Source organism: Rattus rattus, chromosome 10 (assembly GCF_011064425.1).
Source record: "Rattus rattus isolate New Zealand chromosome 10, Rrattus_CSIRO_v1, whole genome shotgun sequence".
NCBI classification, from domain to species: Eukaryota; Metazoa; Chordata; class Mammalia; order Rodentia; family Muridae; genus Rattus; species Rattus rattus.
This window is the reverse complement of record NC_046163.1, coordinates 53,609,210-53,622,499: the sequence shown is the minus strand read 5'-3', so window position 1 is coordinate 53,622,499 and position 13,290 is coordinate 53,609,210. Positions and strand designations below refer to the sequence as shown.

Here is a 13,290-nt window from a genome sequence, read left to right as displayed (position 1 = left end):
AAGAGATTAGGAACAGAGAGAGAAGAGCTGAGGGTTTCATGACTGCGCCCCATGTGAATTCACCGTTAGGAAGGCTGTGGGCACTTTGTTTCTACTAAAGTGCTATGGCTTTTATAGCTCAGGGTGACAGGTACATTGACATGGAGAAACTGTGTTAGAAATCCCTGTGACACCTTGGGGGAAGAACACTTAGGAACTGGCCATTGGGCCTCTCCAGTAAACAGCAAGAAAATCTGATCAAGAGCGAACTAATGTCTCCTCTTTCTTCCTTTACGGATCTTAGGCTTCTCTCTTTCATCATCTTGTTGGCAGATAGAGCTATCCATCTTGTTTTAGTGAAACTGGTTGTGGTAATAACTCGCCTGGGAACATAATTTCAGTTTCCCTGCAGCATGGTATAAATCCATTGGTGAAATGTTTTTTGGACCATGTAGCCCAATTTAGTTTGGACAGGGTAACTTTCTTCTCCCCTGACAGCATCATTAGTTCTGAAGTTGTCACTCATGTCATACAAGCTGTGAATGGTATGTTGCTACAGAGTGCCCACCGTACCCCCGGAGGCTCCAAGGGAGGGCAGGTGTGACCGCTGAGCAATGTTCATGTTGTTGCCACTTAAGTCAGAGGCAGAATCTCAACCAGAATTCCCTAAGTTCTATTCTACTGAGTGTAAAGCCTTGGGTTTGTGCTGCTGGCTAGAAGACCTCAAGGAAGACCATCAAAGAGGCTTCTGGGATATATCTATACCTCAGTGGTAGCCTCCATTCAGCCACCACTGGGTTCTTTCCTCTAACAAATAAATAGTAGTTACTGAGTCCCTACTCTGAGTACATCCTGTCTTTTATGATTGGGATTCCATAGATAATAAGATATAAAACCTGCTCTAAGCATATTCATAATCGTCAGAAGACAGAGGTGACTCAGATTGCTATCTTAGGATGCTGGTACCATGCATATCTAAATTGATTCTCTCCTCCTATGGAAGCTGACTGTCCAGTGAACAGAACAAGGCTCCCACGAGCTTCCTCAGTGTGAGTCATGGTGGCTTTTCTGGGAGCTCAAAGAAAACAGAGAAAAGAAGGATTAAAGCCCAAGTAAGAGACCCACAAGATCAAAACTAGAAAGAGGCTCGAGGACTCAACAGACTCGGGCCAGGACTAGTGTGGAGGTTTCCAGGGACAGCAGCAGAGCATAGAAGACAATCAAGGAACCAGACTGTTTTGGATTTGCCCAGTGGACACACACACCTCTTAGTTGCAGTGAGGCAGCTCAGAGATGCTGCAGAGAGGACGGTCCTACCACAGGATCCATGGCTACTGTTCTAACACACACATTAGATGTTTATGACTGGAACATGGCTGCTCATGTAAGAGAAGTAGAAGAAGAAGAAGAAGAAGAAGAAGAAGAAGAAGAAGAAGAAGAAGAAGAAGAAGAAGAAGAAGAAGAAGAAGAAGAAGAAGAAGAAGAAGAAGATTTGGAATACCAACTTATTTACTGCAATGTATTAAAGTCACATTTACTGGAAAGTGAGATTAAACTTTGAATGGTGTGAGTTAGGCTTACGACTGTGATAAAGCAGCCAACATTATTTTTCATTGTCACTGTTTTTATTTGAAGATGGTTAAGCTTACATTATGACATTAGTATGCTTGGGTCTCATATCATCTCATATCCCTGGGTTAAACTGCCACTGAATGGAGCAGAAAGACCTAGGAATGTTTGCATGTACATAAATACTTAGCATCACAGCCCCTCGCAACATATTTTGTAGACAATCAACTCAGTCTTAGTCTAAATTACCTCTAAATGGCATGCAGCAGGAATTAAAAACATGTGTCAGTGTTCTAAGGACAATGGTGGGCATATTCTCTTCTAAGTGTATTCCATGTAGCTGGAAAAAGTATAAATGGGACTTAAGTACATAAAAATGGGGCCCATTGTGACATCAGATTTAATTGCCATTAACAGTGGAGTCAGATCTCAATTACATCTCCTTGTGAGACCATGTACTTGGCAATTCTATCTCTTGACCAAACCACCTATTTCTCATTTTCTTTCATCCATTCTAAAACCACATATGGGGTTACATATGTTCCCTGATGCTCCCCTGTGAAACATTTCTTTCAGAAAAAAAGAAAGTCACTTTGATAGAACACTGCGGGGGTAATCTTTTACTTTCTTTAATCTGTGCTGGTTCCTAAAGACCATTTAAAATAGCAAGACAAAGTCTTCCTTAAAGATGCTGCAAGCCTTCATGGAGTTAGAAGTATTCTGAGTGCTTCTGTAGACATCCCACCATGCTTCCATAGCCCACAGACCACACAGCAAGCCTGGGTTAGGGCAAGTTCTGCTGAGTGCATACAGCACTGCAGTCTCACTGCTGCAGCATTCTTGTTTGCCAGTAGTCAGAGACTAAGAGAGACATGAACAAAAACATTGGACGACCCATCAGCCATTCATTATTCCTCTGATTGCAACCAGTGTGAGGCCAGCAATACAACAGACTGTAGCAACTACTGAACCTTTAAAGTATAATCTAGAAGAAGAAAAGAGTTCAGCTGTTATTTGTTTTGTTTCTCCAAATCATACAGATGACTCTGGCATTAAAGATTTTTTTACTTTTATCTCGTTCATAAACAGCACACACCACACACACACACACACACACACACACACAGAGCATAACATACACACACACACAATGTAATACAGACATTTCTCAGTTACTACAAAGGGGAACAATAAGGAACGATAACCAATTGTTAATAACAGTGTTCACTTAAAATATACATATTACTAACAAAATATATTACTAATTCTAGAAATAAAACAAAACTCATTGGGAAATCTTTTTCTTTTCTACATTTACATTGTAAATCTACAAGGTGTTAAGTACAGAAAAAGATGGCATTGTGGGCATCTCAGTACTATGGAGCTTAACACAATCTCTTCACCCAGGGCCAATCCCTGGTCTTCTTCCATGAACTCACTGTCTTTGCTGACCCCTGAGGTCCAAGAACATAGTAGTTTTGGCGGCAGAGGCATCAAATCCATCTTTAACAGATTCCACCCTTGTTTCCATATCATCTACTCTTCTGAGGTCTCTAAGGATCACCTCTACTTCTGCTTCCTATAACTGAGCAGAGTGATACAAAACCCATGTCTAGATGACCACTGGGAAATCTCCTGAAGATACGATATGTGTCAACTCTCCCCCAAGTGTTATTTTTCCTTTGATTAAAACCCCTAATGTATTACCTTTCCAAGTCGGATCCAACTCTCCACATCCCCAAGTTACTAGTAGCTTAGAAAATGCAGATTCTTTGAGCCCGTCCTTCATAAACTGCATTGCAATCATTCTCTGTGTGTCTCTGTCTCTCCTTCAGTGATTGCAAGCATCTCAGGACAGTATAGCATGAGAACTGTCTCCTTAGCAGTGTTCACACTCTGGAGCGCATCTGACCAAATAACACTACTTCTGAGTTGAGCTACATCAGAGTCCCTGTCAGGCTTCTTATAGCAAGGTTTGATGGATGGTCCTTCTTCCCAACATCTGGTTCATTTATGCTCTACTGGGTTCCAAACCTCTTTTAACTGATACTTGTGCTGATCATGCACCTGACATGAAGACCATGCTTCATGAGCCTCTGCCTTGTATAAGTCAGTGCTTCCCTCTCTCTCCATTGATTGGTACCAAGGACAAAGACAATGTCACCACTGACAGGCTGCTCTCGAGTTAAGTGTGTTCAATTCCACCACCCTCCATTCAAATTGTAGAGCCTCAATTCAGTGGTGTTTCTTTTTTATCACTATTATGGACTCCTTGCATTTATATAATTTATTAACATATAGATAAAGTATGAAATGTAGATAGGAAAATCATATTTCTGTGAAAACTGAGCTTTTAAAGACTTGATAAGGTGAAGATGCTTGAAAGCTATCATCAGATTTAAAACCTTAGTGGGTCTTGCACTGGGATAGGGTTCTCTCCTGCTTTCTCCTTTACTCCCTTGGTATTTTGTCACCGCCTCAACTGCTCATCTATGTTTGCTCCAGTCCCTCAAACCTCTTCTAGATTATAGTCAAGCAGAGCACTTGATCTGTGACCCTGTAGGAGATAGATACCACCTCCATGGTTTGTCTCTTGCATACATTCTAACTTGAGACTGCATTTACATTTGGATCCCAACCCCCAACCATGACAAAGTAGCACTCATTATTTGATGCTCTAACTAAAACATTTAAAACACTGCTTTTTTTCCATATGAGCTGTACTTATGTTTTCTACTCTTGAAAATGTCTTCTATGTTTCTAGACTTTCTGTTGTTGCGTACCCATTTTCATGTAAATTTGAATTTTTACTTTCTTCCCACTAAGTTCTGCCCCGTTGTTAAATTTCATAGTTCATCCCTGTACTTGCTCCCCATGTTTGGAGTATTTATTGGTTAGTCTTTGGAAGACGATGATCACGTTTGCGTCATGCATGCCTTCCTTCTGCATTCTATTAACCATGCATTCAGACTAACAATGAGAATGCCCTGAAGTACTGGGAAGATGGCAGAAGCTGCCGCTCTAGTGAACAGCACACCTTGGCGGTGGTTGTTTGCACAGTTATGAACTGCATCTTTCTCTGTCTCATCCACAGAGATGCCATGAAAGGCTGCTCCACGCCGTACTTAGCCCAAGAGCCTTTGTTTAAAGCAAGCTCCTGTCCTCAAGTCGGGTAAACCCTTTCTAACAACTGTCAATACGCATGCCCAAACAGATACACAGCTGATGTAGTTGGTATGCAGGAAGTTCTTGGTAAATAATAGTCCTAAGAGCAAATTGCCATTATGAGAATTAGGAAAGGACTTGGACCATTTTAATGATTAATGTAAGTAGTCAATAAGTACATGAGAAAACCAAGAGTCTACTCATATAGTCAAGTACAACCCAGAAAAAAAAATATAGCATACTGTTGAAAAGGGGCTACTTTTTCCTCTAAATGATATCTAGTGCTAGAAAATGGATGTGAAATAGGGGCTCACATTGGTAAACATAGCTATGCAGTTGGAAAAGGCAGGGTACTTATAAGTTCAAGATCAGTCTGGACCAGTTAGTGAAATCCTGTCTCCAAATACAATGAATGAAGACTGTGAGTGTAGAATGCTTATATAGTATGCCTCAGGCCATGGATTAGAAAAATCTAGGAGGGAGGAAGAAAGAGAAGGAGGAACAGAGGGAGGTATACGGGGAGGAATGGAGAAAAGAATAAGGGAGAAAGGAAAGAGGGAAGAAAGGAAAAAAGGAAAAGAGATTTAAAACTAGACAATTTCATACACTCTTCCTGCAAGTATAAACTGTTATCCTTTTCTGGAATGAACATGATAAAAATATTCTAAAAGTTTACAAATTCTTGTACTTTAAATCAATAATTCAATTTAAAGTAACTTTGTCCGAAGAAAACCCAGATGTTCTGACACACAAAAGCATTCATTGCATCATATGATTGCTAAATATAGAGGATACTGTGAATGTCCAGAACATTGAGAATTTCTTAATCCATCAGAGCCTATCTACCACAATCCTACACACATTAAAAATCGGCTTTGAAACTGTAGCTTTTTTAAATATCACATTTGATTGGTACATTTTACATGTGTGTGTACTATATATAAGCATGCATATGTGCACACTCTACTTTTGTATACTTACATCTTATGGATTATGACATTTTGTAAGCAGTAAATTCCTCTATTGGGTGAAATCCTTTGTGATATTTTCTGATCGATTTTATCCTATTTAATTTTTTTCCAAATCCAATTGCATCTATCTAAATAGATTTTTGTCACATATAGTTAGAAAATAGCTATTCTATCAGAAACACATGTAACATGGCAATTGATTAAAATATAACCATTTAAATGGACCTGCTACACATAAGTCAATATCTACATTATAATTTATTTGGATTTTTAAAAAGTTTTAGAATGTAGTTTTGAATGAAAGTGTTGAAAAGTTTATAGTTTATTAATAATTATACTTTAATTTCTTCTTTCAATTCACCTGCATTTTATCTAATAATGTCTATTGCCTTCTTTATAATTTTAAGGAAATGGAATTATTTGGCTCGCGAGCTTTTTCAACCCATATAGAGATTTAGGCATTGGGGTTTAAATATTTAATTGTTCACATCTGCATCTTCCTAGTTACAGAGTCAGTATTTGACAGAGTCCTCTTCCTTTTTCCCTTTTATAGGAAGAAGCTTTGTACAACTTCCTATAATGCTGTATTGTAGGAAGTAGAATAGATATATAATCTAACACTGCAGGAAGTTATATCCATTCACAGTTTTACTAGAATTATCTAAAATGCTTTAATACAAACTCATTTGTAAATTTACTTGGAAGAAATGGTTTTTATTAAAGCATGGAAGAATTTCTGGGACAAATAGTCTTGATTTAATTTCTTCTTAACCATCTTCTGAGTTACAAAGCCTACATCCTGTTAGAGGACTGGTTTATACATAGGATAAGATCAATGTCCCACCATCATTCCATCCTTGCCCCTCACCCTCTACCTCTATTTGTAAACATTTATTCTTGAAATAATATTTCCAGTGATGGAGTTTAGCTCATGGAAGAAACTTTTGGGGGCTTCTATAAGACTGATGATTTCTAACAGCTATTAGCAGGGTGGGTGACTCATAAAATACTATTCAGAGGCATACAAGTACATGAATGTAAATTCATGGGCAGGAAGATCTAAGGGAAGGGAATGGCAAAAATCAGGGGGTTGAATTCACTGAAGGTTGAGTAAGGGCATAGTTGTGTGAAGACAAGCAGCCTTCACTGAGAGAGCAGCTGGTGCCAAGCCAGGTAAAGAATCATGTGTGGAGCAACAGTAAGCAGACCAGAGGGACAGATGATGAGTGATCTTGAAATCTACGCAGAGTGAGATCAGAAATGAGAGTTAGGATTATGTCTTTATTTCATCTTACATGAGTGTGCTCAAGTGGTTGGCTCTGTTCACTTTATGCCTAGAGACTAGGCATTTGGCAGGTCACATACACCAGTGGGCAGGTAATACTCTCATTGGGGTATTATCCTGTACTTTGCTTGTAAGTCTTCAGAAACATGTAGAAGCAATGTGGCTATTTCCAGGACACCAGCAAATAGAAACTGTAATGAAGTAGCAAGAATTGTGAGGCTAAGTTAAATAGGAAGGTGAAAATGGAAATAATCTTGTACTCTTAATGCCAAGGTCAGAGGTCATCTCTCAGTCATCTCATCTGTCTCTCTTCAGTCTATTCGCTGGGCTGTGTCCTTTTGTGATAATCGTAAAATGTACAGAGGCAACTGCTCGGGAGAATGCAGCTTCTTCTGCTTGCTAATGGGTCAAGGTCTGCAGAGGAGCAGAGTGGAAAGCTGTTCCTATGTCCCCATCGTTTTCAGATCCATGCTGTGGCTAAGGGCCTGGCCTTCCCATCCATTCTCACAGACTCCGCACTTCTGTCTCCTCTCTCTGCTTTAAGATCAAGGATAACATTTTGAATCAGTTAAAATTCGTAACTGTGATTAAGTAGTTCACTTAAGCCAGAACAGTCACACAAGCTGGGCTCTGTGACACAGGTCTGTCATCTCAGCAACTTGGAAAACGAGGCAGGAAGTCACAAATTCAAGGCCTTCCTAGCTGTGGAAGGAGTTCAAGGCCAGTCCAGGCAACTTGGTGAGACTGTATCTCAAAATAAAAAGTAGAGAAGCAGGCTGGGGCTACATCTCTGTGGTGGAGTACTAAAGCATGTGTGTGCCCAAGGTTCAGTACCTAGATCATAAAAGAGGTGCTTTCTAAGTTGTTGTTTGGTGACTTGTTGGCTCTTTCCCTCTGGATTACAACAGAAGTTCTTGGAATCCTGTAGGATAGGAAGGGCATGGTCTAATAAAGGTGAAATTTTATAGTGACTCTTGTTAAGGCGATGTTCCATTTTCACCTCTGTGCCAGGCTTGACTTGTTCTGGAACAGATCACATGCTCATTTTTTTCTAGCATGTTCTTTACCAACTACATATTACAAAGACTTACAGTATCTTGAGTTTCAGGTTTTGGCTAAGTGTCTGGGGTTGTCTTTCCTATAGATTTGTTTCTGCTATAGTCTCTCTACCTGACAGGACTGACAGAAGAGTTGCCAGGTGTCATTTGGCATTCATATAATCCAGATGTTAAGATAGTGTTTCTTCATATGGAATTATCAAATTTGTGTAAGGAGCAATCTTGGAGGCGAACACTATTGGCGGGGTTTTCTTTAGCCATTTTAATTGCTAGGGTTGAGAGTTTAGGATTTAGCTACGAAAGTCTCTCTAGTCCTTCAATTTACTTACCCAAAGATAATAGGGACTGATTCCACTGGCTCCTGAGGCGCTGCCTGGAAATGGCTGTTGCAAATGCTTCCCATGCAATTTGTAAGATGAACGTGCATCCAAGAAGGAACAGTTTTGTTAGAGCTTCAGCACTTTCTAATAGGTTGAGCAGTAGACAGTGTACTCCCACCAGTATGGGCACCAAGGTCGAGACTTGTGTATTTTCCACAAATAAGCAAGACAGACAGCACACAGCGTCTATATCTTTAAGTCTCCGCAAGCCACTAGACATGTTACTTGCTTGCTGTTACCCCTGGCTCTTAAAGTCTTTTCACTATTAGTCGTACCCAGGATCCCTTTTACTTGTTGCAATACACAAAAGCAATACTCTCATTGCATAGTTGATAACTCCATACTATACAAGGGCACATGCACACCGTTTCTCATTTTGGATCGCTGTTTCTTTATTATCTCAAATCCCCAGGTTGACTGTGACACTGTTTCCCTGTGGGCTCCTATGGAAAAGGGTTTTTAAGTTATTTCCTCAGACAGATATGGTCAGGTTGAATTTTTACCAGATATGACTTTAGTGATGTCTATAATATACCAGATGGTAGCAGTCTTCGTGATTTATAGGAACTTAAAAACAAATAAAACTACAGGAAGAGAACCATGCTCCCTCTTAAATCAAATGTATAAAGAAAAACTGGCAAGGATTTCTGTCTAAATCAAAAGCAATTGTGTCTGAGTTTAAACAATACCCCCAATAGATTTAGTTTATCCTTCTTTTCTGGAATTTTAACCCAAGTCATGCTAATCTATAGTTTTAAGAGAAATAGTTCTATACTAGCCCAGCCTTCTATTTGCCTTCTATCTCACCAATGGCATTATAAAGTGTAAGCCCCTTTTCAAGATAAGTTATTTCATCTCAGAATAAATAATATCCACACACATATACATTCATGTCAATAACACAAGACTCCAATAGTACAGAAAAGAGTATCATCTTTAAGCATAGAAAAAGGGCCTTTTAAATTCAAACAATAGCTAAATACATTATTGTCTGTGTTTTGCATGAAGAAAGAGTGCATGCTACACATTTTAGGTTCTTCATGGTTTTTCTGCCCTTTGCAGGGTCAGAGTGGTGACTTTTGGATCTGTACTTCCTAAGAGATCAGATTTCCCTACTTAAAAGATAGTAATAGCAACATGTACACTAATTAGGTCACAGCCAAGATAAAGTGACTCCATAGGATGTCCTAAATATATATATATATATATCCTGCATCAGTATTCCAAGCAAGATTTTAAAGCAGATGTGCTGCTGTTGTCTCCTTTTATGCATGGAGAAACAGGTACAGGATTGGACGTGGTGCTCTGTGTCTATTCAGGCTGCTATAACAACAACCTTAAGCCAAATGGCTGATATAATACAAACATTGCTCACAGTACTAGAGGCTGGACTCCAAAATCAAGATATCAGTGGTAGCTGGCAAGGATCCGTTTCCTGGTTCACAAATGCTAGTCTCCTCTTGTGTCCTTACACCAAGGGCCAGAATCTCACTTGGATGCGTTCTGTAAAACTATCAGTAAGAAGACTGTGCTGATTACACACTGCCTTTTGTTGTCTTTGTGTTTGGAGGGAAGGAGTTAAACATAACCTGGAATGAGACGGTTTCCTTAAATGTGAAAAGTTTCTACCACCAGATGCTGGAAGCTAAGATGGGAGCCCTTTTCCAACCTAGAGAAAATATCTTGCTTTACATGACCGCCATGTTGTCAGCCAAAGACCACACAGAGTATTAGGAAAGCTTATCAAAATGAATTATAGGCTTGCTAACTTTTACTAGTGATTATAGAATTATTGATCAAATTTCAAACATATCATTCTTTGCCTAAAATATGGCAGCTTTGGTCTGAATGTTTGTGATTCACAGCCAAGGAAAAATAGTCACAGGTTAAATTGTACAATCCAGAGAGATAGGGCTTGGGGGCATGCTTAGATCCTAGGGGAGGTGATTTGATGAGTGGGGTTAGGGGCTCTATGAAAGAGGCTCCAAGGAAATTCTTCGCCTCTTTTCCCATGTGAGGACCGGAGAGCATTCTCTGTCATTTGTGGACCAGGAGAAAGGCCTTCCCAAGAAATGCATGTTCAGGCTGTCAGCAACATGAAAACAAATCTCACCTCTTTCTAAACACTCATAGACTGAGTTCTCACTCTGGCAACAGATTGGGACAATGGCTGTGAGTAATTTCTCACCTTTACCTCAGTCAAACTTGGCTACATTAGAAAGCAAGTCAAGGATACAGCCGCCACACACGCTATTTCCATAGTACTATGTCTCAAAATAATCATCCTTATTTCATCCCTTCCAAAGGAAAAGATTACACAATTATTTTAATTATAGAAATAATTATTTATATAAAAATAAACAAATGATCAGGCCACTTGCTTTTGTTTTAGAATGTATAAAAAGAGAGGTAAAACAATTTACCAGTCAATAAACTGTGTCCTCATTAAAAAAAAGTCAACTTCCATATCACTGTAGAATACTAGCAATTAATAGAAACAAGTTGGTGGTCAAGATTTAAAAAAAAAGAAATAAAGGAAAAAATTCCATGTACTCATTGTAATAGTATATTAATAAAGTATGTGGAATTAAAATATATATATATATATATGATATAAGTTTCCTGTTTTAGAAGAAACCAAGTTGCAGATGACAGAAAGATATTAGGGGTTTGAAAGTGGAACGAAGAGATTTTTATCTCAAGACTCACATTTGGCTTCTTTTTCTCCATTAACTTATACATGGGAGGGATAGACTCAAGTTTGAGGTCCTACCCTCAAACGTGCACGTTACGCAGTTCAACTGCACCTCTCCACATCTTGATATTTGCAAACGTAGCATCACCTTGACAGAATGCATTCACATTGTTGTCCTGCAGAGCGCCTGGCTAAGACCCCTGTTAGGACGTATATTTCAGGTTGGGAACCTGGGTGTTGCCTCATAGCTCAGCCTCCGTGGAACGTTTATGGACATGTTTATGATTTGCTACTGTGTGCTGTGACCCCATCAGTCTGTTTGAAGCTGGGCTGGGCAGGGGGAGGGTTGGGAGGAGAGGGATGTTTGGGGAGGGAAGAGTCATTTGATGTATTCACACTGGGAGGGTGAGGGCGGAAGGAGGGTTCATCGTTATGTTTAAATTCAGGTTAACTTAAGGGGTTCAGTTGGGGCCTGAATGACAGAGCCTAGTGCTAGAGCTCATGTTTATTAGCATGTGTGAGGTCTAGGGTTTGATTCCCAGGACCACACACCAAAAGATAAGGGTCCAATTTGACCCTCACCAACAGAATTCTGCTGGAGTAACTGGATTCTCCTATGGTGCTGCTTTTCAGTGATCACGAATTACTTTCTTTCTTCATTCGATATTTTTCTCCTCAGGGGAAATCTCTCACATCCAAGAGGTTAACAAGCCTTGTTCAGTCTTACTAAAAGGATCGTCTTTGTCACATGAGAGCTGGACGGAGCCATCGCCCATACCTTGTAGCCCATCGTGCTGTTACCTGGAGCCAAGGATGTTAGACCAAGATGTTGCATGAATGAAGGACCTGAGTTGTTCTGTGTGCACATAAAGGCATCGCATTTGCCAAGGGACACTGTCATCTCATTGCCTCCATCTTCCCGTGTCGTCTGCTTCCCCTCTCCTCGTACTAAGCTGGATCTGTGTCCTTTTCTTTTTAACGAGTTCAAGTGAAGGAAACCTTTATTTGTCCCCCCTTCCTCTCTTTTTCTTAAAGCTTCTGCTAGATGCACAGTTCACTGAAAATTCAGTCAGTCACAAACTGGAAGAATTGTAAAAGAAAAAAAAAGTATATATCACTAAGTACACACGTGGCTTCACATCTATTAAACAATAAATTGGCATGGAAGGTGTCATTTCACCCGTGTATCCACAGTCTAAAGCAAGCGCCCATCTTCATCTGTTCTCCGGACATTGTCTGTTCATGTTTCTTGCATTTATTTTTATACCATATTTAAATGAGAAAACACCTTTTACTCCAGATGTATCAAAGTTGACCTCTTCTCTGTAAATTTGTGTATGTTTATATTGTTGTTTTATCTTTCATTAAAAGATGCAGAATCTCGTTGCTTTGGAACTTTTGTTGGTTGTGGTACCTGTAAAAGAAAGAAAAGAGAAAGAATTCACAGTTTGTGAGCTGAGGCATAAGCTGCAGCCCTGCCAATTTATCTCACTGGATGGTATGGAGTCAGGAATACAACACTGAAAGTGTCTCCCTGGTCAGCTGACCTGGGACCAGTTGTCTTCTATGGAAAACACCACCAATCAGACTCCCACATTTTAAGACCTATTTAAGGAGGGGTTTCCTGCTTCTAATGGAGTCTATCCTTGACTAAAGCTAGTGAATAATTTAGGTAGAATGGCGCTTGGGATCTTTTTCTTTAAAGCATACTTCTGAATTTACCTAAGGACAATGATTTTTAACTTTCCAGTGGTTACAGATGCCTTTTGAGAGTCAGGTGTAATGACTAGCATCTACTGTTTGCCATTGTTTTATGGGTTCTGTTAGTGATTTTTTTCTCAGCATGACAAAATTTCTAACAAAAGTACTTTTCAGAGGAGGGGTTTATGAAGGCTTTACAGTTTATCCTTGAGGGAAAGGCAGGTGTGGCAGCAGGGGCAGGAGATGGATGGAACTAGCCACTGTTCTGTCCATTATCAGAAAGCAAAGAACATACAGGAAGGAGGATGGTGCTATCAAATGTCAAGTCTCATCACCCCCCTATCCCCACCCTGGTGTTTCAATTGCTCTTTCAAGACTCCACATCCTAATGGTTCCACAACATTTCAAAAGAGCATCATGAGTACCAAGTGTTCAAAGTCATGATTCTGTGAGAGATAACTCATGTTCAAAGCAGTGAAGAAAGAAA

The 13,290-nt window shown here is 39.7% G+C and overlaps 1 protein-coding gene across 4 annotated transcripts in view; it reads left to right on the top strand.

Annotated features, from left to right (window-relative positions):
* The window catches only part of Rgs7 (regulator of G protein signaling 7), a 190,295-nt gene extending 177,802 nt beyond the window's left edge, over window positions 1-12,493 (top strand). For 3 of the 4 annotated variants that reach the window (XM_032915675.1, XM_032915673.1, XM_032915676.1), the window contains one exon: window positions 11,782-12,493. In XM_032915675.1, the coding sequence (XP_032771566.1) occupies window positions 11,782-11,832 (51 nt within the window). In that variant the 3' untranslated portion in view covers window positions 11,833-12,493. Of the gene's footprint in view, window positions 1-4,642; window positions 4,721-11,781 lie in introns of all 4 variants that reach the window. The other variant, XM_032915674.1, reaches the window with a different exon arrangement.
* Window positions 12,494-13,290: the final 797 nt, after the last annotated feature.